This window comes from Rhinoraja longicauda, chromosome 27 (assembly GCF_053455715.1).
Source record: "Rhinoraja longicauda isolate Sanriku21f chromosome 27, sRhiLon1.1, whole genome shotgun sequence".
NCBI classification, from domain to species: Eukaryota; Metazoa; Chordata; class Chondrichthyes; order Rajiformes; family Arhynchobatidae; genus Rhinoraja; species Rhinoraja longicauda.
In genome coordinates this window covers 18995702-19022768 of record NC_135979.1, presented here as the reverse complement: position 1 = coordinate 19022768, position 27067 = coordinate 18995702, and the positions used below count along the sequence as shown (strand labels likewise).

Here is a 27067-nt window from a genome sequence, read left to right as displayed (position 1 = left end):
TTGGACCTTAAGACTCCTGTACATCAATGCTGTTAAGACCCTTGTCATTAATTGTATACTTTCCCCTTACATTTGACTTCCTAAAGTGCAATATCTTACACTTGGTTGTATTAAACTCCATCTGCCATTTCTCAGCCCATTTCTGCAGCTGATCGACATCCTGCTGAATACTTTGACTTCCTCACTCCAGCAATCTCCATATCACCTGCAAACTTACCAACCAACCCATTTACATTTATGTCCTTTATGTCCTAGTCATTCTTTTCACAATGGGCCTACTATGACCACGGATATACTGTGGGCAAATATAAGTGCCAAAACTGTCCAATAAATCCATCAAGGATTAGTTTAGTTTTGTTTAGTTTAGGGCAGAAACAGTCACTTCGGCCTACTGAGTCCATGCCATCCAGTGATCCCCGCACACTAACACTATCCTACGCACACCAGGGACAATTTACAATTTTACCAAAGCCAATTAACCTACAAACCTGTACATCTTTGGAGTGTGGGAAGAAACCGGAGCACCCGGAAAAAACCCACGCAGTTCACGAAGAGAATTTGCAAACTCCGTATAGACAGCATCCGTGGTCAGAATCAAACGTGGGTCTCTGATACATGGATGTATGTTGCTAATAGCTCCTCACTTCAGTGTACCTATTTTAACAATTTAAGTTTAGTAAAATAAAACACTGCTGGAAGTTTAGTTCCATAAATCTGTGTAAATATACACTGGAATTTAGAAGGATGAGAGATCTTATCGAAACGTATAAGATTATTAAGGGGTTGGACACGTTAGAGGCAGGAAACATGTTCCCAATGTTGGGGGAGTCCAGAACGAGGGGCCACAGTTTAAGAATAAGGGGTAGGCCATTTAGAACTGAGATGAGGATAAACGTTTTCAGTCAGAGAGTTGTGAATCTGTGGAATTCTCTGCCTCAGAAGGCAGTGGAGGCCAATTCTCTGAATGCATTCAAGAGAGAGCTAGATAGAGCTCTTAAGGATAGCAGAGTCAGGGGGTATGGGGAGAAGGCAGGAACGGGGTACTGATTGAGAATGATTAGCCATGATCACATTGAATGGTGGTGCTGGCTCGAAGGGCCGAATGGCCTCCTCCTGCACCTATTGTCTATTGTCTATAATCTCACGTGACAATATTAGGAACTGTTGTTACTTAATGAGCCAGAAACAGAGCAGTTGTGATATCCTGGGCATTTTTTGATAATGTAGTACACTTAAGCCTGCAATTACTTCTCGGACTTGGAACTCTCTCTCCCAAATCTACGTTCTCCTCACTTTGGGTACTAATGTCTGATTACCACAATGTCCACTGGAAAGATCCATGGTATTTTAAATGTAGCTTATATTCCATACTCCAGCACTTTTTGTCTTTGTTTATATATTCTATCATATCATCATATCATATATATACAGCCGGAAACAGGCCTTTTCGGCCCTCCAAGTCCGTGCCGCCCAGCGATCCCCGTACATTAACACTATCCTACACCCACAAGGGACAATTTTTACATTTACCCAGCCAATTAACCTACATATCTATGAGCTGCCTCCTGCATTTTTGAACACACCGCTGTCAGAAACTTGTTCCAGCATCCACTGTCAGTTTTCATCTCAATCTGGAAAATAATTTGTCTTTAACTTGTTCAATCTGCAGTGGTGTGCGGTTGTGTGCCGCCACCTAGAGGGATCTGTTGAAAGTGCGGAGACCGGGCATTTCAGTGTTGGTCAAACTGCCAGGAAGTGATTTCTAATTCCACATACTTTACCATTTAGAATCGTACATCCATTTTCTAATTTCAATTTTTTGCTCTTTGCATACAATTGGAAATGAAACAGCGAGCATCTCTGTAGCTGACTCTGGTAAAAATCAGCAACACTGATCTGTTTGGACAGAATCCAACCCCGGCATTTTACAAGACATTTCAGTGTTGTAAGTGTACTTAAGGGTGACAGTAATAACATAGCAATCATCTGCAAAGGTTATTTTAGGAAGTGTACAGATGAAATTGGCCCATTCAACTGGCATTTTACTTGACACTTTCTCCACAGGCTGAGGCTGCTGTAACATGCTTGAGAAAGTCTGTTTCATCTTTCCTTTCCACACCCCCTGCAGAAGAAAAAATATCCCTCGTTCATGCCTCGGAAGGTGTCAAAGCCCTTTACAGTGGCCATCAATGTAATGTAGGAGAGTGGCGGAACCGATTGTGCAGCACGGTGGCACAGCTGGTAGAGTTGCTGCCTCACACCGCCAGAGACCTGGGTTCGATCCTGATCTCGGGTGCCGTCTGTGTGAAGTTTGCACCTTCTTCCTGTGACCGTGTGGGTTTCCTCTGGGTGGGATGGTTAATCAGCCCTCTGTAAATTGCCCGTAGTGCAAAGGTGGGATAAAATTGAACTAGTGAATGGGTGATCGATGGTCGGCATGGACTCGGTGGGCCGAGGGGCCTGTTTGCCTGAAGATAAACACAAAATGCTGAAGTAACTCAGCGGGGCAGGCAGTATCTCTGGAGAAAAGGTGATGTTTCGGGTCAAGACCCTTCTTCGGGCCCTTCAGGACTGTTGCCCTATAGTATCTCTAAACTAAACTAAATAAACCATTTGTGTGCAGGAAGTTCTTTGGAAACACCAATGTGATAGACCAGAGAATCTGCTATTTTAATTATGTTTGTTTGGGGTAAATAATGGCCAGGGCACTGAGGATATCTCCTTTGCTCTTTTATTACATGGCGCTTGTGATGTTTTACATCTGTCAGAAAACTGATGGAGCTTCATTTAATAATTTAGCTGATGGATCACTCTCCCAGGTGAGCAACAAGCCTTTGACGCTGCCCAGAGGTGGCAGCCTGATTTATCTTCTCAAACCTCTGGCGCCTTTCTGCCTCAGCGGCAAGATCTTTCCAATTCTGATTTATGTTTCTGTTGTATAACACTTGCCTCCCAGGGCAGCTTGGGAAACAGGCGTTGTGAACATCCACTGAATTTGCTGGAATGGAAAAGAGATGCTCACACGAAAGTTGGACAAAACTTCTGACAATGCAGCATTTCCAATACGATCATCATTAATTTGCATTGAGGTAGTGCCAATAAACCGTATCTAGAACCCTCATCGAAGCATTGTTACGGGTTAAGAGTCAGGTTGGATTCTGGGCCATGGGGTTTGTTGTCGGGGAGATGGATGGCTAATTGGCAGTTCTGTCGAGGAGAGGCAGCCAACAATGGCAGTGCACTATGTTCCATACCTCCAAAGAGTGGAATTTGCTGGTCCATTTGATTTCTCATTCTACCTCTGGACTAACCAATGAGTCCAAGAACATTCCAAATGCCATTCAGCTAAGAATATCAAAGTCTCACTAATTAATTTGAAGGATTGGAGACAGAAGGCTGGGAGGATGGTGATATATTTAGAAAGTTAAGACTGGGTGTCACATGAACAGGAAGTTTCAGACTGTGGCAGCCTCCTCCTCCTCCTGGTGGATCAGATACCTGGGCATGGGTCATTGCCACCACAAAATTTGTACACGTAGTCCATGTTTGAAGCCCGAATAACAAATGCGTTGCACAGTAATTTCTATCTGCCTACATTTGGTGACAATGTTGTGGCCAGCCACAGAGAAAGTTGGATCGGTTCACGATCAGTCAAACTGAATGCCTGTGCTACTACTGATTTCTTTTGCATGTAAAGAGTCGCACAGCGCAGAAACAACCCTTCGGCCCACCAGGTCCATGCTGACAGTTCCAGCCATCCATACCAATCCCATTTTCCTGTGCAACATTTATATCCTTGTCTGTCTTAGTGATTCAAAATGCTTGCCTAAATGTTTCTTAAATGTTACGAAGCTATCTATCTCCACCACCGCCTCAGGAAGCACATTCTAGATTCCAGCCACTCTCATTGTGAAAAATATGTCCCCTCAGATCCCTTCTAAACCTCTCACCTCCATTCTACGCTCTCTTCTGGCGAAGTTACCCAACTTTGCTGCGAGATGCAGCTGCAGTTTGTTTCCTCAGCATTTTACTGAGTAAATCTTTGGATCACCGGACCATGTTCTCTGAGTTTTCCGCCCCACTCCCACACACTGGCTGATGAAATGTTGGCGGCCAGTACAGCATCTCCCCGAAAGACCACATGTTATGAGTGAGGAGGAACAAGCAGCCGGGGAGTGTTTATTCCCCACATCAGAAAGGAACGCCAGCGAGCACTCTGAGCCATTCACAAACCATCGGTCAGCAGTAAGTTAACGTAGAACATAGAAAAGTACAGCGCAGGAACAGACACTTAGGTCCACAATGTCTATGCTGAACATGATGCCAAGATAAACTAATCTCATCTGCCTGCAGGTGATACACATCTCCATTCCCTGCATAATCCATGTGCCTATCTAAAAGCCTCTTGAGCGCCTGCTAAACATAATAAGATTGAATTTCAGAAATAGAGTACAATGTATGCTTCTACAATATTGCATAGATACTGCAAGCAACTGAGGAAGAACTGTGTATTTGAATGTAAAGTTAAACCTACATGCTATGTCGAGAAGGGCAGGGGACATCTCCCGGTGCCCTTGCAAATTATGGTCCCCAAAGCAACACCACCAGAACAAATAAACTGAAGATTTATCTCATTGGAGTTTACGCGCATTTTAGTTGCCATGCTTGCCTTTGAAATAATAGTGACCATACTACCGAAGCAGTTTATTGGCTGTAAAATGCTTTGACATTTTCAGCTGATATGAAAGGGACTATATAAATGTAAAGTTTTACTGTTCCAAATTAATAAGCTAGACAAATTAAAATGTCTTTAGTTTAGAAACAATTAACCACAACCCTAACATAAAATATTGTAATTCATTTCTAACCAGCAAAAATCACGTGACATTGACTTTTGCCATTTGAACAGAGTTGCATGATAATGAATCAATAGTCCCGTCTTACACTGTGCCTGATTCCCATTTTCTGTCGACATGCTGCTGATTTGCTATCAACCAATTTCTTCCCCGGTGCTGTTGCAATAAGTAATCTTTGGTCATAAATATTTTTCCGCCTGCCCATATAGGTTCAGCTGCAAACACTGTTCCGATCCATACATATGTAGCCATTCCCATCTGCGAGGACAAACGGCAATGAACTACAGCCTGGATAATCTGCACCGGTCCAGTCTCCGCACGCCCTCCAAACTTCAAGCCAGGAGCCAGGGCTACAGCCGAATGCTCAACGCCAACAATCAGGTAAGATCAGGTATGACATTTTGCATTTGACCATACCCCAGGGTGATGAAGTCCACGTCAATGGAGCTAACCTTTTCTGCAGCGGCCCATCGAATGATAACCAACATCAAGGATAATGGAGATCCTGGTTCAACTGTTTGAAATACAAACTGCCGTAGGTGACTCAACGAGACTTCTTGTATTATTTTGTTAACTCTGCATCTTTTCACCCCCAGGGTCCAGTGGAGCATCCTATAAAAACAGACAGTCCACTTCCTTCTAATTGAAGCCTGTGGCTGATTTTCAGGTGTTTTGGGAATATTGTCAGTCTCGTTATCATTGAATATAGTACTGCGTGAAGAGTAAGCAGTCAGGGAACACTACGGCTCAGACAGACTGGGGATTGACAGTGTGGGCAGCAAAAATGCTTGCTTAGTACAGTAAATGATTCATCATTGGCAGCCAAGTGATGTGGGTTACATTTATTTACCTGCCGCAAGCAACTACAAAGCCTGGAAGTCTAAATGGAAGACGGGTTTAAATGGTCAACACCAATAGCATATGTGTAGTATCAACATGCAAACTGATCGAGTCTTAGTTCCGTGAGAGTCAGTGAGAGAACCATTGTGAGAAACCAAACAATGATCCTTAACCTTCAGTGAACTACCTGCCGCGGATGCAGCCGTTAGTTACTGTTCCAGTGGGGGTGACCTCTGTGAAGTTTTAGAGGAGCAGAGGTCAATATTCACATGAGAAAGCCCTCTTTTACATTGAAAAACAGACACAAAGTGCTGGTCTAACTCAGCGGGTCAGGCAGCATCTCTGTCGAACATGGATGGATGATGTTTCGGGTCGGGGCTCTGCTTCAGGCTGATTGTGGTGCGGGGAGAAAGCTGGGAGGGTGGTGGAGCAGGACAAAGCCTAGCGAGTGGTAGGTGGATACAGGTGGAGGGGGGGGGGGGTTACTGACAGGTGGTTGGACTAAGGCCAGAGATGAAAAGCCATAAAATGTGGGATAAAGAAAGAAAAGGTGCAAATGGTGAAGCCAGAGGAGGGAATGTAGGGGAAAGGAGAGATGGGGAAGGAGAGACGGGGAAGGGGAGATGGGGAAGGGGAGGGGGGAAGGGGAGATGGGGAAGGGGAGAGGGGGAAGGGGAGAGGGGGAAGGGGAGAGGGGGAAGGGGAGAGGGGGAAGGGGAGAGGGGGAAGGGGAGATGGGGAAGGGGAGATGGGGAAGGGGAGAGGGGAAGGGGAGAGGGGGAAGGGGAAGGGGAGAGGGGGAAGGGGAGAGGGGGAAGGGGGGAAGGGGAGAGGGGGAAGGGGAGAGGGGGAAGGGGAAGGGGAGAGGGGGAAGGGGAGAGGGGGAAGGGGAGAGGGGGAAGGGGAGAGGGGGAAGGGGAGAGGGGGAAGGGGAGATGGGGAATGGGAGAGGGGGAAGGGGAGAGGGGGAAGGGGAGAGGGGGAAGGGGAGAGGGGGAAGGGGAGAGGGGGAAGGGGAGATGGGGAATGGGAGAGGGGGAAGGGGAGATGGGGAAAGGGAAATGGGGAAGGGGAGAGGGGGAAGGGGAGAGGGGTGTGAAGCCTGGTGGGGCATGTGGAAAAAAGAAAGGGAAAAAGGGGGTGGAGATGAAGGGGTTTACAGGTTAGTTACCTAAAATTGGAGAATCAATATTTATACCGTTAGGTTGTAAAATAGCTAAATGGAATAGGAGGTGCTGTTCCTCGAGTCGTGCTTTCGTCTGCATTATGTAGTGGACCATGACAAATTCAATTATTATTTTCTTAATTCCAGCATTTAGAGTAACGTATAATTTTTTTTCACGGCAGTAGAACTTGCTCCTTATTTTATAAAATCCCTTCACCCCATCCTTTTCAGGAATGGATCGCAGGTAAGTAACACAAGGGAAGAAAACATGGTGCATCCCCAACAAAGCTGCTGTCTCCTCCCACTGTGTATTTTTCTCTCTTTCAGATGCAAGATTGCTGGAGTGGTTGTAATTAATGATACCTTTTACTTTCAGAACAGCAACCAGCTGGGAATATTGGGCCAATGTTTCAGCTGGTTATGAGCATGACCGTTGAATTTGATCTGTGGGCAAGAAAGAATAATTATTTTCTCACTACCCCAGAGGTGGATGCATTTGTGCTGAGCCCACTAATAATTCCTGTTGAAGGGTGAACAAAGCAGCAATATGCTTTTATTTCCTCGTAGAATCTACCATCCGGCTGTAGGTTTTTGACACAGGTCAGGTTTACGTGGTGCAGGAGCGTACAGGGTGAAAGACGACAAATCTAATTTTAAGCATTAAGTATATACAGATGCTCCTCGGCTTACGATGCTTCGGCTTACGATATTTCGACTTTACGATGGCGCAAAAGCGATACACATTCAGTAGAAACCGAATTTTGAATTTTGATCTTTTCCCGGGTTAGCAATATACGATACTCTCTCGTGATGCTGGGCAACGGCAGCGAGCCGCAGCTCTCAGTCAGCCACGCCATCAGGTGCTTTAAATGCATTTTCGACTTACGATATTTTCAATTTATGATGAGTTTATCGGAACGTAGTCCTGTCGTAAATTGAGGAGCACCTGTACTTTGAATGTTTCTTTTGGCTTGCATGGACAGCCTCACCAGACTAAAAGCTTAAAAGCCTTTGTTGCGAAAGTATCTCTAATTATGGGTTCTTCGAAAGACCCGGGATATTCCAGGAACTATTTATATTTCAACCATCCATCAAGGAAAGTACATTGGAAGAATTTTTGCAGCCAAGGCTTAAGGATCTCAGCACAACCTGGAAGTAATTAGTAACACTATTTTGGCAATCAGGGCAACTCAATGAATTCCCCAGTTTGTACGATTCTCAATCAACCTGCACGGCTCGTAGCAGTGCAGCAGCCAGCTGTTTTTCAGAGGAGTTTAGAACTAAATGTAAATCAGGAAAACCCAACAACTCAATGGATGGATTTTTATCATGGAAGGAACTCACTTCTGAGTGCCGTTTGTCCACACCTCACAAAACGTCCACAGCATAAACCAGCCATATTGTTTCTTGTAAACATTTGATAAACTCTTTTATGAGGGCTTGACAGTTGTCTTCGACTCAAAATGGGCCAGGATTTGGCATTGTAATTATTGAGATGACCCCGATTTTAGAGATGAGATGTTTGTGTGTTATCTGCTCTCTCACTATCTGCCCTCAGAGTGTATTCACAAACTATGACTGGGAACTTTAACCTAGAGCACAGGTTAGAGTGGTGAGAGTTGGAGGTGGGTATAGAATAAATAAATGTTGAATACGTTTTACAAATGTAAGTGCCTGGGCTAAGAAGAGGAATTTGCAGCTTTGATGCATCAATTATTTAGTAGCAGCATTGTTAAAAGTTCAGCAAGATAAATCTAACATGAAACAAATTTTGCCTCCATTAATAGGGAATGTGTTTACTTCGTAACAGATGGACGACACTGATTTGAACAGGCAATTCAAAGTGGTGTGTGAGTCAGTCTTTGGTGAAATGGAATCCCAGGCTGTGGAGGCTCTGGACCTGCCTGGCTGCTTTCGCATGCGAAGCCACAGCTATCTACGTGCCATCCAAGCTGGTTGCTCACAGGACGATGACTGCTTGTCTGTATTTTCCATGTCAGCACCCATGATGCCCACTACAACTGTCAGTGCTATGAAACCCAGTAAATGTAAGTACAGACATTGAGCATGATGGTCCAACCCAACCCTTGTTAATTGAAGTGACTCCAGTCCATCCAATTCCACAGATCAATCCTTCAGACACATTTGGAGCTATTCATGTTGGAAAGTGATACAGTGGCTATGGAAGTGGAGTTTGCCTTAGACATTTCTATATTTAGGTGCAGTTTAAATAAGGTACACAAGTTTCTTAAATGATTAGTCAACCTTTGGGAGAACCAATTTGTTAAGTAGGATTCCAGATGTAAATATATGAAAAATGTAGATTTTGCCTGACAGAATTCATTAGTTTATAGCTTTCCTATTGCTTTTTAAAAAAATGGAAGTGGTACTTTCTCTATCAAACCTTATTTTCAGCCCGTTTTATGCTTTGGATATGCTGGGTATGGCACAGATCAACAATATTGCTCTATTGTTTTCCTGCGGCATTGATGGCAGTGGAAGCAGATTACCACTGTTCTACTAAGATCCTGCATCACTACCTTTTATTCAGTCTCCACCAGTGTTTAGTTTAGTGATCAAAATATTTTCCACAAACTTGTTCTTCTCAAAAGCAGCTCAGTACAATGACACATCCCCCTTTGGTAAATGAGTTCCAGCATTAGAACAATAATAAGATGTTTAAAGCCTTATTTCACACTTTCGAAACATAGAAACATAGAAAATGGGTGCAGGAGTAGGCCATTCGGCCCTTCGAGCCTGCACCGCTATTCAATATGATCATGGCTGATCATCCAACTCAGTATCCCGTACCTGCCTTCTCTCCATACCCCCTGATCCCTTTAGCCATAAGGGCCACATCTAACTCCCACTTAAATATAGCCAATGAACTGGCCTCAACTACCTTCTGTGGCAGAGAATACCACAGATTCACCACTCTCTGTGTGGAAAAAAACTTTCTCATCTCGGTCCTAAAAGACTTCCCCCTTATCCTTAAACTGTGACCCCTTGTTCTGGACTTCCCCAACATCGGGAACAATCTTCCTGCATCTAGCCTGTCCAACCCCTTAAGAATTTTGTAAGTTTCTATAAGATCCCCCCTCAATCTTCTAAATTCCAGCGAGTACAAGGCTTTATTCTGAATTCAGTCAAACAGTCAAAAATTGAGAAAGATTATTTTCAACTAACGCACTTCACTCATTATATTGAGGAACCCAGTGGTTTATTGTAGTTTATCAAATCCTGAAAGACAAATGCAGGAGTTGGTAAGGTTATGAGAAGGACAGATTGAATCAGACACAAGTGCAAAGATCCATCTACTCAGTTCAGTAACCTGTCACAAGTCACGATAAACCCCTCATGCCTTTACTGCCTTAACCTTACATCTGGTCAAAATTTAATCTGATGTCCAAGTTCAGGTTCCAGACTGATGGATACAGGTCAAACTGCAGATGTGCTTGGGCAGACTCAATTCATTTCCTTCTAGTCATAACTCCTTCGTAAAACGATTGGAACTCAGCTGGTAATGACTTGTAGAGAGTTTACAAGGCCAACATTTTACACTACTGCGGTAAGCAGTGCTTTTTAAAGTTGTTGCTCAAGCAGGTTATAGAGACTCGGCCCCATTTAACCTGGACATGGATTATCTATGGATTGGATACCTGATATAAGACCTGTTTTGAACACTCGTAAGCAGGAAAAACTCGTTTGAGACAAGATTATTTTTTTTTGGCTAACCATTCTGACTATGATTGACAAATTTCTCAAATTTTAGTCTTGAAATTATCAGTGCTCTCAGACTTCAAAAATATTTGCCTTGAAAGTCCCTTTCAGCCCTAATCACCTGCATGTAAAGACCTTTTTTTAAAAATGGAGTGGAATGTAACAACTCAGTCTTAGGATGAATCTGGTTCCTCCAGATATCTGAAAGACACTTCACACTTTGAATCATACTTATGGAGATGTTTGTCTGTCAGGTTTGCGCTGAATCGTGGCATTCACAGTACAATATTCATCTAAAATGTCCAAGAGAAATTCGGCTGTATTCTTCCAAAGCACATGCATTGCTGGACACACACAAACCAACGAGGTTTTAACAGTGAAGATAGACACAAAATGTTGGGATAACACAGCGGGCCAGGCAACATCTCTGGAGAAAAGGATACGTGATGTTTCATGCCGAGACCCCGCTTCAGTTTTAATAGCACTGTCTGCACTATAGGATCGGATCGCTCCCTCTTCAGATCCTGGCCCTGCTCAGAGAACCCTTACCTACTTAAGACATTTACCTACTGCCCTATTTTTATCCCTACCCCTCCTGTCTCCAGCAACTTTAGTTTAGTTTAGAGCATACAGCATGGAAATAGACCCTTCGGCCCACCAAGTCCACACATTGATTACCCATTCATACCACTTTCTCAATACCCACACGAGGGGCAATGTTTTTTAGAGAGTCAAATTAACCTACAAACCTGCACATCTTTGAGTTGTGAGAGAAAACGAAAGCACGTGCAGTTACAGGGAGAGTGTGCAAACTCCATACAGACAGCACCCGATGTCAGGGGCGAACCCAGGACCCTGGCACTGTGAGTCAGCAGCTCTACCAGCTGCGCCACTGTGGTGGTTCTAATCCTCACATCTTCCCACCATATCATCCAGCCATGCTCTGTAAACTCACCTCCACTTATTCCCTCAAGCGCCTTTGATTAAAACAGCACTCGTGTAGAGACTGATTACCACACCTTGCAGGAGGTGCCAAGAAAACCCTAGAAAATGCTAATGGAATGCATGCATCTTAGAGGGAGGTTGAAGGGCTTGTAATGAAGAGTTTAACACCCTCACAGCACCTATAGAGAAAAAAAATTAACGGGTAGAAACAAGGGCAAGTCCACAGATAGTAGAAAAGATCTTTCTACCAGTAATTTTCCTTTTGATACATTGGCCTTTCTAAACAGTTTAGTCAATTTTAGGCACTTTTGGGCAGAGTTTAGGCGATTTTAGGTGGTATTGTGATAACCAAGCAATAACTTCTTATGTCCAGCACCTTCAGATTGCATCTTCATAATCCAGCTAAATTTATTTTTTCCATTCATAGCAGGTTAAGTGCAGCATAATGTAATTCGCATTGACTGTAATCTATACTGACCTTAACTCCTGAGCATTGTAGTTCAGATCAACAGGGATCCAAACAAAAATAATGTCAACAGAAATATAGAAGAAAGGCCTGGCTCTTGAACTTACATTTTGCTAAATGGAAATCCTAGAGCTTTTAAGCCATCAATTTCAACCTGTTTAACAGGGATAAAGAGTGAAATTCACAGGATTATCGGGGAATGATTTCATAAAGAAGCAAATGCAATCATGCAACATTGACACTATCTATATGAATGCATCTGCATATGCAACATTAGCAAATTCCACATTCCATTTTGCATTGCGATTTAACTGGAGACAATGCACAGAGAATGTGAGTAATATTTTCCTGACGCGTTCACTCTTAGCCACGTGGGAACTGAATTGAATTGTTGCTTCAGTCTCTGAACAGCAATTTCCAGCAAAGGTTCCTCGCAATACTGCACTTGGCTTAAAATAGAACCCGTCAAGACTGTACCGAACTGTTGACAAGATCTCAGCTGCCAAGCTGGCTGGTGCGTCTGGAGATAGATTTTTCAATTAGAACGGTATCATAGGATGAGTAATTGTTGCTGTGGGAAATATTAATAGTTGCTCTGGGAACAGCTCTTTAGTTGTTTGTGTTTTGGATTATGATTGAAGGTCAAAGAGAGATCAGTGGGAACTGGCGGGTGTATGGAAGTTTCGAGATAGATCTTCCTGTTACCAGAAAGTCAAGGCTGAGAGGTAAATAAAATGCAAAGTCAACATTATAAATTGAAAACATTTATTTCCCAATAAGCTGGATGTTTTATTTCACCCTTGCCGCTTGCTGGTAAAAGCCACATTATTTTCAGGAACATTGCATTTCATGACAGATATTATATGGCAAAAATGTTTGAAAAATTTGAGAACTTCACCAGAATTTTTGCTTTCAGATTCAGGCTTCAGTAAGGTCTGATGTTCACGGTGTCTCTGTCACCGATGTTGCCTGAGAGGAGTTTAATGAGGTAGTAAGGAGATTTATTGTGCAACATCAGAAATCAATAGAGGCCTGACTCACTCTTTCTTTTGTTGGTCTCTCCTCTCATCCATGAAGAATTGTTCTCAGCAGTCCACCTCATTGTCATGACAACATCCTTGGATTAATAACCAGCGTAACATTCTTAGCCGTTTTCCAAAGGAACCAATTAGATTCATTCAGTGCAGTACTCAGTTTAGTAAATAGAGCTACCATGTGAAATTCAGCTTTCAACCTGCCCTTTGAATCTGAACCCTTTGAATCTGAATTTCTCTTTGATTTCAGCAGGATATGTGACTGAGTCAAAATTAATGTTAATAGTCAATGCAAGCCAAAGTCAAACCCAAATTTGCCTGATAATATTATGATCAAACACACATTCTCCATTATTTAGAGCACACACATTTATTTCTTTTTTCCATCTTCTTCACATCTCATTCCTCTGATTTTGAAAATGTTGATTCATGTTGCAACCTTATAGGAACAGGTGACTCTTATGTATAAGCCCAGAAGTAGATTCGCTGGAGTGTAATTGATAAAAGGGAGCATCACAACAAAATCTCCTCTCTCCTGTCATTTTTCAGCATAAATTGCTCCTTTTTGGTTTTGCCATGAGAAGGTGGTAGTGGGTTTCTGCTGTAGCACATCTAGTGCTTTTGATTAATACAACAAGAATAGCCGTACAGATAACATGCTAGTGGATCAGGATAACCAACAAACTCCTAATGGCCCCACAGATGACAGGAAAATTGGAGAGCAAAATCAGGTCTGCTATTGAAAAATAAAACTCTCCCAACTCAAGTAAATGTGAATTAAATATGATCAGGGTGAATCAGTGCAACTTTTGTGTGGGGTTGTATTTGGGGACGGGCACCAGAAATTCTGCATTGTCCGTGACGATATTCCAGAGCCAAACACATTCCCTCTGCCATTAATGCCTTCAACTTGCTTTCCCCCGCCTGCAACTGCACCTCCACTCTTGTCTTACGTTCTCTCCCCTCTCCTGGATGGCGTCCAGTGTTTATTTTCACACACTGTAAAGTGTTGAGAAGCATTTTTTTTTAAAAAAAATTAATTATTTTATTTTTAAGTTTTACAGAACTTTTTTAAACAAGTCATCCCTCCCAACTGGAATTTAGAAGGATGAGGGGGGATCTTATTGAAACATATAAGATAATTAGGGGATTGGACACATTAGAGGCAGGAAACATGTTCCCAATGTTGGGGGAGTCCCGAACAAGGGGCCACAGTTTAAGAATAAGGGGTAGGCCATTTAGAACGGAGATGAGGAAGAACTTTTTCAGTCAGAGAGTGGTGAAGGTGTAGAATTCTCTGCCTCAGAAGGCAATGGAGGCCAGTTCGTTGGATGCTTTCAAGAGAGAGCTGGATAGAGCTCTTAAGGATAGCGGAGTGAGGGGGTATGGGGAGAAGGCAGGAACGGGGTACTGATTGAGAGTGATCAGCCATGATCGCATTGAATGGCGGTGCTGGCTCGAAGGGCTGAATGGCCTACTCCTGCACCTATTGTCTATTGTCTATTGTCTATAACCCCCCTCCCACATCCCTCCCCCTGTATTAATCCTTAATAAGAAAAAGAAAGGAAAGATAAAGAAAACAGAAAGAATTCCAATCAGAATAAACTATTTATGTATATGTACTTCTCCCCCAAAAGAACCAACGAGAATATCAGCAACTCTTCTATGTGTATAGACCCATTTTTTGTAAATAAGGGCGCCAAATATTTAAAAAAGTATCATATTTGTTCCTTAAGTTATAAGTAATTTTTTCAAGTGGGATACAATTAGAAATTTCATTATTCCAACGGTCCATGTTTAAATAGGAATCTGATTTCCAAGTAACTGCGATAGATTTTTTGGCTACTGCTAATGCAATTTTTTATAAATTCTTTCTGATATTTATTCATTTTAAGTTGTGGTTTTATCCCTTCAACATCACCCAATAAAAAAAAAGTCTTGGGCTATGTGGGAGTTGTATTCCAATAATCTGTTCCAAAAAAACTCTTAAATTTGTCCAAAAAGGTTGAATTTTTGAACAGGACCAAGTAGAATGAAAAAAAGTACCAATTTCTTGATTGCACCGAAAACATTGGTCAGATAAGCTTGGGTTTATTCTCTTTAATTTTTGTGGTGTCATATATAATTGGTGTAAAAAGTTATATTGTACTAATCTAAATCGAACATTTATTGTATTTTTCATACTGTCAAGGCATAATCTTGACCAATTTGTTCCATCAATATTAATATTCAAATCCGTCTCCCATCTTCGCCTTGATATATGGATTCCTTGTTTAGGTGTCTTTTTTTGGATTAAATTATACATAATAGAGGTAAATTTTTTAATTTGTCCTTTTTGAATTAGGTTTTCAATTTCCATAGGTTTCGGAAGTAACATTGTTTGACCCAGTTTATCTCTTAAATAAGCTCTTAATTGAAAGTAACAAAAAAGAGTATTATTTGATATTTGGTATTTATTTTTCAGTTGCTCAAATGACATCAATATACCTTTTTCAAAACAATCTCCTATATATCTAATCCCTTTTTGATACCATCTATATAAAAGCTGATTGTCCATTGTAAAAGGTATCAGTCCATTTTGAATCAGAGGGGTCCTTGCTAATAAGGATTTCTTAGTTTCATCCTCAAAGTTTACCTTATTCCATAATCCGATTAGGTGTTTTAATAATGGAGATTCTTTCAGTCCCCGTATCAATTTAGGTTCCCATTTATATATAAAGTCTTCTGGTATATTTTCTCCTATTTTATCTCATTCTATTCTCGTCCATGCCGGTTTTTCTTCTTCAAAAAGGGATGCAATAAATCTAAGTTGATTTGCTTTATAATAATTCTTAAAATTTGGAAGTTGTAATCCTCCTGAATCAAATTTCCATGTCAATTTTTCCAACGATATTCTTGACATCTTACCTTTCCAAAGAAATTTCCGCACACATTTATTTAACTCTTGAAAAAACTTCTGCGGTACTTGTATTGGTATTGTTTGAAATAAATATTGTAATTTCGGAAATATATTCATTATTACAACATTAACTCTTCCTATTAATGTTATTGGTAACGTCATCCATTTATCAAGGTCTTCTTGAATTTTTTTTAGTAATAATAAATAATTTGATTTATATAAATTCCTCATATCATTATCAATTCTTATACCTAAATACTTTATACCAATTAATGGCCATCTAAATTGGGTTACTAATTGACATTGAGTATAGTCTCCTTTAGTAAGGGGTAAAATTTCACTTTTATCCCAATTTATTTTTTAACCTGATACTTTGCCATATTCTTCCAATCTAAAAGATAATTTACGCAACGAGTCTAATGGCTTTGTTAAATATATCAAAACATCATCTGCAAATAAGTTAATCTTTCCCCTGTGATGCTTTCCCCTGCCTGCAACTGCACCTCCACTCTTGTCTTATGTTCTCTCCCCTCTCCTGGATGGCGTCCAGTGTTTATTTTCACACACTGTAAAGTGTTGAGAAGCATTGAAGGGCAAAGGAGACTGGCACTATAAAAGTGTTGATTTGTAAGATTTTACAATGTGAAAAATATATTTTTTTGTCCTGCACTCTTTTTTTTAACCCTTCGCCTTGACTTGCTGACACAGCGTGAAATTCTTCCCATTCAGTGTTGCGTTCAAGACCAAGCAAGGAAGACAAACATCAGCAACCAATGCTGACTGTATATTGGCATTGCCAACACATTACTGCTTTTTCCAAGGCAATAATGTCCTGAATGGAATTGAATTGAATCGAAAGATACAGCATGGCAAATGGTCCACAACTCCTCGCTAACCATCGATCAACCATTGACACTAGTTCTATGTTGTCCCACTTTTGCATCCACTCCCTACCCATTCGGTGCAATTTACAGAGGCTACGTAAATCTGCCATCTTTGTTTTGTGGAAGGAAACCCATCCAGTCACAGGAAGATGTGCAAACTCCAGATAGACAGCATCCGAGATCAGGATCGAACCCAGGTCTCGGGCACTGTGAGGCAACTGCTTTACCAGCTGCATCACTGTGCCTGCTTAAATGAATTGGGGATTGGAAGCCAAAGAATGGGAATGGAAATCAGAAATGTAGCTATATCAAGAAGTGAAGGTCGAGTTTGCAAGCAAAAATGTCCAATTTGGTGCAGACCTTGAAGCAACTGGACCAAATGATCAAAATATATCTGGACTGATGGTCTAGTAATGCAACCTAATTCATTGGGAATATCTGGCCTCCCCACTAAAGTAAGGATATATTTTCAATGGAGGGCGTGTAACGGGTTCGCCATACCAATTTCTGGGAAGGAGATATTGTCTTTAAAGAGTAATTAAGCAAACTGTATCCATCCCCTCGAGCGTAGGAAAATAAGTGACAATCAACATTCTTAAGGGATGCGGGGATTATGTTTCTCCTGCATGAAGTATCTGAAATTTCGGGTCACTGCTTCAATATGAAGGATCACCCCTTCAGGAATGAAATAAGAATTAATTTCTTCACCCAGAAGGTAGTAAATCTTCAAAGCTTTCTTCCCAAGAGGAGCCTGGAGGCTAATTAACAGAGTATATGAAAATGAAATTGATAGATCTTTGGATGTTAAGGGGACCAAAGGATTTGAGGTTAATAATTTGAGGTTAAAAGTCAGCCATTATCTTAGTGAATGGGAGAGCAGGTACAAGAGACTACATGGGCCATGCCTGCTTCTTTAGTTTAGTTCAGTTTAGTTTAGTTTAGAGATACAGCAGACAAATAGACCCTTTGGCCCACCGAGTCCGCACCAACCAGCGATCCCCGCACATTAACACTACCCTGCACACACTAGGGACAATTTCACATTTATACCTAGCCAATAAACCTACATACCTATACGTCTTTGGAGTGTGGGAGGAAACCGAAGACCTCGGAGAAAACCCACGCAGGTCACAGGGAGAACATACAAAGTCCGTACAGACAAGCACCCATAATCTGGATCGAACCCTAGTCTGTGGCGCTGTAAGGCAGCAACTCTACCACTATCCCACCGGGCCACCCTCTTTCTGTTCCTCTGTTTCATAAATTCTTATGTTTCTCATACTGAGGAGGACTACTTATGTCCATTGCCAGATTGAACCCATGGCACTGAATAATCTGTACACTTCTAGGTTATATCGTGATGCGGTGGGCAAACATGGTCCTGAGTGTCTCAGGCTTCAGTATTCCCATAATAAGGAAACATACCCCCATTGTTGCATTTTCAGCCATTTTTGTGTCGTTGTGAAGTGTCATTCTAAATGTAAAGCATTGATGTTTAGTCCATCTTCTAATAAGCTTCTCCCTTGAAACCCAATTCCAGCCTTTACTTATAAGAAAGCTCCTCCAATTCCTCCGCGGATGGCTACAAAACCAATTATCTCAGTGACAGCCCAGAGCAGCACAGAGTCAACCCAAGATGCGTACTTGCAGAATGAGGTGGTGAATCGGCCCACCTCCTGGTCAAAGGACATTAAATCCCAGTGCAATTCAACAGACAGTCTTGACAGTACCAAAGCACTGAATTTGGCCTTGGAATCCTTTGCCCCAAGTCGTTCTTCAATGAAGAGCTCTGAGGGAACTGGAATTAGTAAAGGCATCCTGAGTCGTGATGAACCAAAGCTACAGCCACGCCAAAGGAAATGGCGTTCATCTGTAGGAATACAGGTAAACACTATCTTATTTCTTTAATTGAATGAGAATTGATCCATTGGCTTGTTTTGTTTTATTGTATTATTGGAATGAACAAGTATGACACACTCGATTTTCTACCATCTTCTTGTTACTTTGGTGAGAGAGGACTGATGTCTGAACGCTGGAACTGGGACAGGGGAAGGGGAAGAGGGAGTGGGAGTGGAAGTTTGGATATAGAAGGCCCTGGTGGGAGCCCGGGAGGTAGAGGGTACAGTCATGAAGTCTTACTTCGGCCCATTGCAGATGGAATCAGCTACCTTGTGGGAGGTTAGTATGAAGTCAGAACCTTCAGGTAATCAACAAATGGAGACTGACAGAAGTGAGCTTATCAAAGGAAGTTTTGCATGGAATCTTAATAGATGCATACCAGATGAATACTCAGATCAAACTCAGGGTGGTGAATACATAACAATATTTCACAACAATGCAAAATGAGCCGGGTATGGTCTTTCTCGCCCTTTATTCTGTGAAAATTCCAGTTCGTTTTTGTCAAATTGAATAAAATAGTGCTTTTTGTGATGTGATTCCCAAATCAATGTTTTTCTGCCTTTCAATAGTCCTTCAAGGCAAAATTCCCTTTGCATGATGATACCCTAAAAGATGTTGAATGAGTATAATTTTGACACGTTTTTTCACAGTTAGCAACCTTTTTCTCAAAAACATATGTGAAATATTATAGGGGTCAAATTCTACCGCAGTAAATTATTCACGTAGCCCTTTTAAAGTCAATTGACAAGGTTGTATTCAATATTCTACGTTTAATTGCTGCCATGAAGCATATAAAACAACCTGTTTTAACTCCCCTATGTTTAGCTTAATACTATGTTGGAACACGAACATGCAAATGCCTATTGAGAACACGCAAATGGTGCTATGTTAATTAAACCTTCATTCTAGAGCTCAAAATCATCTTCCAGCCAGTCACTCCTGATAATGTCATCAGTGTTGATCTTTCCAAGATTCCCTTAGCGAAGGTTCCTTGATTATGTACACAAATTGATGGGCAGTTTCCAATATATTGCTGTGCCAACAAGGCATGGTTGAAATAAGGGCAGGAGAGCTTCATGGATTGACTTCTCTAACTTCAGATAGTTCCTCTGCCCCTCGCTTTCCCCTCCCCCTTCCCAGTTCTCCCACTAGTCTTCCTGTCTCCTACCACATCCTTTCTTTGTCCCACCCCCTCTCCTGACATCAGTCTGAAGAAGGGTCTCGACCCGAAACGTCACCCATCCCTTCTCTCCAGAGATGCTGCCTGACCCGCTGAGTTACTCCAGCATTTTGTGTCTACCTTGTGTAGTTACTCCTCAACTCCTAACACTGTGGGTTTAAATCAAGCTCACTCATTACATCCTCCACTCCTAGCCATGGGCTGCATGCAAAGAACCAAATGAGCAAATATCCCATTGGCAGCTCCTCCCTTCTCACTAACACACTTTCTCAGGTATAGTATGATTTGAATGGACAGCATAGAAGGTTTTTCATGGTATCTCAGTCCACATAACAGTTGTTGTTGTTTGTCCTTCGGGTTCGAAGATGACCATGACTTCACTTTCAGTTGGAGGATTGGTAATAAACCAATAACACTCCCAATAGTATAAGAAAATAACTGCAGATGCTGGTACAATATATCGATTTATTCACAAAATGCTGGAGTAACTCAGCAGGTCAGGCAGCATTCCCAATATCTTGGACACATCTGGTGAGGCTTACCAGGAGCTAGCAGCAAATCGTTGGTCCAGAACACCCTGATTGCCTTTGACAAGAAGATAGATACAAAGTGCTGGAGTTACTCAGCGGATCAGGCAGCATCTCTGGAGAAAAGGAATAGGTGACGTTTCAGGTCGAGACCCTTCTTCAGACTGAGAGTCAGGGGAGAGGGGAACTAGAGCAATGAAAAGGTACAAAGTACAAATGAATGAAAGGTATGCAGAAGTGCAAGTCATAGCCAGCAACGATGATCAAGGAAAGGTGGAGCCCACAATGGTCCACTGTTGGCTGTGGAGAAGGTGATAATGAGTGGATACAAACAGTGAAACTAAGCAGGACAACAGTGAAAATAGAAAGATGACAAGTGGGGGAGGGATGGAGAGAGAGAGGGAAAGCAAAGGTTACTTGAAGTTAGAGAAATCAATATTCATACTGCGAGCTTGTAAGGCTGCCCAAGCGAAATATGTATTGTTCCTCCAATTTGTGTTTGGCCTCACTCTGACAGTGGAGGAGGCCCAGGCCAGAAAGGTCAGTAAGGATGGGAAGAGGAGTTAAAGTGTTTGGCAACCGGGAGATCTCGTAGGGCAAGGCAGACTGAGAACTTGCCTTTGATAAGAGGCAGGACTGGTGGTGGAACCTAGCACCACAGGCTCTATCATTTAAAAAAAATATTTCTAATATTCAGAGACATTTAAAAATCATAAAAACTAATGAATAATCTAAAATAATAAAAAATATTTGAAAAATGTTAAAAACTAAAAAAAAAGAATAAAATTGATTAAAGATGAAGTATAATGCTAAGGGATAATTACAAGCACGAAAATTAATTAAAGATAAATAGATCTTTAATAAATAAAATCCTAATCTCCAGGTCACAACTTTGCATTAAAATGAGTATGAATTCCAATTTTAATCAAAGATCACTAAAATGGATTCCAGTAGCCTTTCCCCAATCCTAAGTCCTTTGTTTGCACTGCATTATTGAGTTTAAAGGATTGCAGAGCTGATGTTCTGCTGTTCAATGGCAATCATGCCTTGTTCTCTTTGAATGATCACATTAGAGGATAACCCCAGCATTTCTGGACTCTGCCACTAGGCTCCAGTCAGTATCCAGAGGCAGAGCATCTATCCCAAGCTTGGTGTGCACATCTAGAGAGAGGGATAAACTTACCTACTTGAGGCCTACCTATCAGGCAACAGTGGCACACCTACAAATTCCCCTGAAGTGTGTCAGCCACAGCCAGTACAATCTGTCCAGTTGCCATTAAAGTCGAAAGCTCGGATGATTTGGCACATGGTAACAGAACCTATGGAAGTTCGTTTCTGCAATGAACTCATTCTGTCAAAGAGGGCAGTTTCCACCATATGTAGTTTGCATTCTGCAAACCAACTCCTGCCAGAGCAGAGGTTGGGAGATTTACAAAGATGCAGCTTTCCCTCATCCTAAGTCTTTTGCATGCACTGCACTGTTGAGTTTAAAGGGTTGCAGAGCTGATGATTATGGTTCTGCTGCTCAATAGCAATCATGGCTTAGATCCCTTTGAATTATTCACCTTCTTCCATGTCCAATAGATCCTATGAGTAGAATAGAAAGTGCCGATATTGGCAATGATAATTTCACACACTCAGTGCCTTTCGCACAGTAGCAGCAATCCCCTCCTCTTTGAGTTAAAGGTTCCTCCTTACCGTGTTGGCTAACTTCGCTGAATCTGTTCCCAGTGACTGGTTGTAATTTGGCGTGACTGCCTGCTTGTGTTTCGGATGAGTGCGAGACGCCACGGTGACTCCATCGAAATTTCCACGCCCACGGGTGACGTGAAAGTGTTTGAGGAAACCTGCTTTCTATGCTTGTCCGAACACGATGGCCCCGGTCATATTGAATTGTTCGATTACATCACTAAATGTCATTGTATCAGTTAGACAGTGTGACAGCATGAAGCTGCCACACAGAAATTCTGACTGCTATCACATTTCTGCCAAAACAATGTCTTTATGAAAGGAATACCAATCGTGGGACTACTCTCCTTAACGTTTTGAAACAGTGAAGGTACTTTAGTTGGTTCATGATATCATAAGGAACTTTGTGACATCAGACTAGTCAGTGCAACATCACAAAGAATGCGTCTCTCTTGCTTTGTTTTACATTTGAATATATAACCGATGAGAGTTAAAAGCAAATTGCTTAAATATTTCCAATTTTATATGCCAATGCTATAACTTTTTATCCTGTAATGAACAAACTGTATGCATTCCCAACCATTCCAAAAAGCAAAACTTTTACCTCGATATGTAGGTTTACACGTATAGCTCATTTTTATAACCTTAGAGGAATAGTAACCAATGGCTGTATGTGAGTCTAGTTGTGAAGTATTTAACCATGGAGAATAAATGAATACTTTTAATAATAAACAGTTAATTTGCAATAAAATAAAAAAATAAAACACTTCTTCTATAGAATAGTGCAAACAAACAAAGATGGATTCCTGTTTTAATTCTCCCTGAATGATATGCTTGCCTTCTCCTGTTGGGCCATTGAGCATAAAAGTTAGAAAATAATGCTGTAGCTGTATAAAACTTTGCTTAGACCACTTATGGAGTTCAGGACACCGCATTATGTGAAGGATATGTGTAGGCTTCAGAAAGGGTGCAGAAGGGGTTTACCAAGATGTGTCCTGGATTGTGAGATGCATAGATAGGGTAGATAGTCATAGTCTTTCTCTCAGAATAGAACTGTCAAATAATCGAGAGCATGGGGTTTGAGGTGAGAGGAGGAAAACTTTAAAGAGATGCGCAAGGCAAAACCTTTACAAAATGGTGGTGGAAGCAGGCACGACAGCAAAGTTTAAGACACATTCAGACAAACACATGAACAGGCAGGGGCAAGAGGAATATAGAACATGTGTGGGCAGATGGGATTGGTTAGATTGGCGTCATGGTGGGCACGGACATGGTGGGCCGAAGGGCCTGTGCTGCACTGTTCTATGTTCTATATAACTAGGCCTACAGCTCGGTCCCTGTTTGCTAACAGGGTGGTTTTGTTATTGACTACTTAGATGAGTCTCTCAACTACCTCTTTCACTGTTGGTTTCAAAGAGATATTATTTAAAAAGAAAAAATTAGTCACCGATACACTTCTAAAATATTATTTTAAACCATATTTGCTGAGTAAAGGAAATGTGAAAGCTTATCAAAAATCTCAAAGCATTCAAAAATCCAAACTGCCATTCAAATAATTCATTTCAAATATACACACTAAGGAATATACACACTGGTTTACACTGAAGATCGACACAGAATGCTGGAGTAACTCAGTGGGTCAGGCATAGGGTCTGATGAGAGGTCTCGACACAAAACACCGATTCCTTTTCTCCACAGACCCTATGCTTGACCCACTGAGTTACTCCAGCACTTTGTGTTTACCACTAAATACTAGTGTTCAGTTGAATGATTGGGGCTTTTCCCAGTGAAGCAAGTTGTCTCCAGCATTCGGGGTTGTGCTGGAAGAACCTAGTTGAGACTTGTGATCGTAATGGAACAAGCAACCTGATACACACTCTCAGGGTATAAATGCATGTGTCCCATATATCTACATTCTATATCAGGCAGCTCTGTGGCTTAAAATATTTCTTCAAATATAGTTAATTTTTTATTCCTCAAGAAAGAAAGTAAAATAATCCATTCCAGTTTTATCTTTGTAGTGCACGTGAATGCAAACTGTGACATCCTGTAAAATCGAATGCTTCCTAAGTTTATTTTTTCTAATTAGTCACGGACGATAAATGTGTTTCTTGCTCAGTGGCAAAAATAAGATTTCACTCTGTTTCATTGCATCAGGTGGATAGTTCAGAGACTATGACTGATTCTGACACAGACAGTAAAGGCCTTCGTGAATTCCATTCTATTGGGGTACAGGTTGAAGATAATAAACGGTAAGCTAGTCATCTTCATTCATTAGAAATGACTTTTTATTTTATTGCTTGTGGAATCGGACAATCAGATACCGGAGAAGAAAATCATTTGGGGCATTGTACCCAGTTCTTTGAAAGAGTTTCCAATCTGTCCTACTTCCTCACTTTTTGAACGTAAACCTGCAAATACTTTCCTCTTCAGAAAGCTGCCATGAATCTGTTTCTACTATTCTGTCAGGTATTCCAGCCCATGACAACATGCAGTGTAAAAAATATAGAGTCATAGAGCATGGAAACAGGCTAATCGGCCCAACTTGCCAGTGCCGACTGGTCTCACCTGCTCACATTTGCCCCATATCCCTCTAAACCTTTCTAACCCATGTACATGACCAAATATCTTTTAAATGTTGTCATACTTGTTGTTTATAGTTGTTTTTCAATTTCGTAACTCCTAGCCTCTGTATCTTGAGCATTAGAGATTGTGACCCAGAGACCATCAAGTCTTCTCAATGATAATTGAATGACAATTACCTTTCCTACTAAATGACAGCATGGAGAAGTTACACTGCAATGTAATGGCTCTGTGCGGACGTGGCACTTAATGTTCACATATAGATCTTTAGGTGCATTCACCAATCTTGCAATCAAAGTAGCACACGGTAGTAAATTAATGATATTATGATAAACATAGAAGTTACTCACACTCTTTTCAAACGTGACTTCCCCTTGGGAATGTGGGTTCAGAATATTACTTTCCTTCTGCTCTGAAAGAATGATTTGTAATGGTGATGATGATGTTAGTCTTTGTAATTTAATTTCAACTATCAGAACTTTGTTTTAACTGTGTTCCAGATGGTTAATCAGTTTTCTGCTGTATCTTCTCAGGGTACTGACTTATCATGGCACATGTGTCTACAGATATCGGGTGCCAGTTCCAGGATACTGTACACCCTTTCTTACTTTGTGAGCAAGGCAGCTAGTTTTGGCAGCTCATTGCAGCCAAACGGGATCCTATCAATGATTCAATGATACTGTATTGTCACATGTACCTAAGTACAGTGAAATGCTTTGCTTTTCATACAACTCGGTGAAATCATACAGCAGATCCCACCTAGGCAGTACACAAGTGTGGCCACATTTTATAGAAACATAGAAACATAGAAAATATGTGCAGGAGTAGGCCATTCGGCCCTTCGAGCCATTCGATATTATTGCCAACAAAGTTACAAAAGTTCACCGAACAGTCCTATCTACTGCCAACCAGTAGCACATCCAACTGACACCTCCACCCCCCCCCCCTCCCCACCTACCCCTCCCCCTGCCGGGTCCCCCTTCCGGGTCCCCCTTCATTTTCAGTGGGCCCCTCCCCGCTGGGTCACCAAATGTCTACTGTGAATGAGTAGCTAGCATCCAAAAACCATGCTTGATTTTTCCATGCCAAACGCAATGTACGTTTGTACGGCCCATGTGAGGTTCTATAATCTCTGGCTGTGAGCTACTCATTGAGTCCATTGTGAATGAGTAGCTAGCAACCAGAGACCATGTCTGATTTTTCCATGCCTAACGCAATGTACGAAGGCCCATCTGCAGTTCTATAATCCATAACCACGTTGTCCTAGGTGACCAAATTGGGGCAACGTGCTTCAGTCCTCATTTACCCATTGAGAAATTTAGTGCAGAGAGTGAGCCTTTCTATTTGTAAGCGTTGATCATGAACCTTCTATTAGAGTCAAGTCAAGAGTCAAGAGTGTTTTATTGTCATATGTCCCAGATAGAACAATGAAATTCTTACTTGCTGCAGCACAACAGAATATGTAAACATAGTACACGGTAAACAATATGATAAACTAGAGAGAAACATTGACCAACTATCTGAGCATCGATAAAGGGACACAGCGCAATGAAGGAACATTTAATTAAAATTATGAAAGGCATAGATAGGGTAGACATGCCAAACCTTTTTCCCCAGGGTGGACATTTCAAAGAATGGAAGACAGCTTTAAGCCAAGAGGGGAAAAGTTTAAACGGGATGGTTGGGGCAAACATTTGCACAAAGAGTGGCAGGTGCCTGGAACGTGCTGTCAGAGGTGATCATGGAAGCATGATCCGATCGTGGCATTGAAGAGGCTTTTGCATAGGTAGGGAAAGGAGGAATATGGCTCACATGCATGCATGCTCACATTTATAAGGCGCTGGTCACCCAGAGGAGGTTTACAAGAATGATCCCAGGGATAATTGTGTCAACGTATGAGAAGCATTTTATGGCTTTGGGTGTGTACTCGCTGGAGTTTAGAAGGATGACGGGAGATCTCATTGAAACCTACCGAATAATAAAAGGCCGAGATAGAGTGGTTGCGGAGAAGATGTTTCCAGTAGTGGGACCAGAGGGCACAGCCTGAGAATAAAAGGATGTAGCTTTAGAATGGAGATGGGGAGGAATGTCTTTGGTCAGAGGGTGGTGAATTGATGGACCTCATTGCCACAGATGGCTGTGGAAGCCAAGTCGTTGGGTACTTTTAAAGTGGAGATTGATAGGTTTTTGATTAGTAATAGTATCAAAGGTTGCAGGGCAAAGACAGGAAAATGGAGTGAAGAGACAAAAATAAATCAGCCATGAGCAAATGGTGGAGCAGACTTGATGGGCTGAATGGCCTAATTCTGCTTCTAAGTCTTAACATCTGATGATCTTAAGTACATCTGCTCATTTACCAATAGATCACTCACTGATTTAT

The 27067-nt window shown here is 41.6% G+C and overlaps 1 protein-coding gene across 16 annotated transcripts in view; it reads left to right on the top strand.

Annotated features, from left to right (window-relative positions):
- Positions 1 to 27067, top strand: part of LOC144606790 (disks large-associated protein 2-like) — a 583035-nt gene that overhangs the window by 536303 nt on the left and 19665 nt on the right. For 15 of the 16 annotated variants that reach the window (XM_078423155.1, XM_078423154.1, XM_078423161.1 and 12 more), the window contains 5 exons: positions 5066 to 5237; positions 8672 to 8909; positions 12634 to 12717; positions 18350 to 18693; positions 24262 to 24356. In XM_078423155.1, the coding sequence (XP_078279281.1) occupies positions 5066 to 5237; positions 8672 to 8909; positions 12634 to 12717; positions 18350 to 18693; positions 24262 to 24356 (933 nt within the window). The remainder of the gene's footprint in view (positions 1 to 5065; positions 5238 to 8671; positions 8910 to 12633; positions 12718 to 18349; positions 18694 to 24261; positions 24357 to 27067) is intronic. The other variant, XM_078423165.1, reaches the window with a different exon arrangement.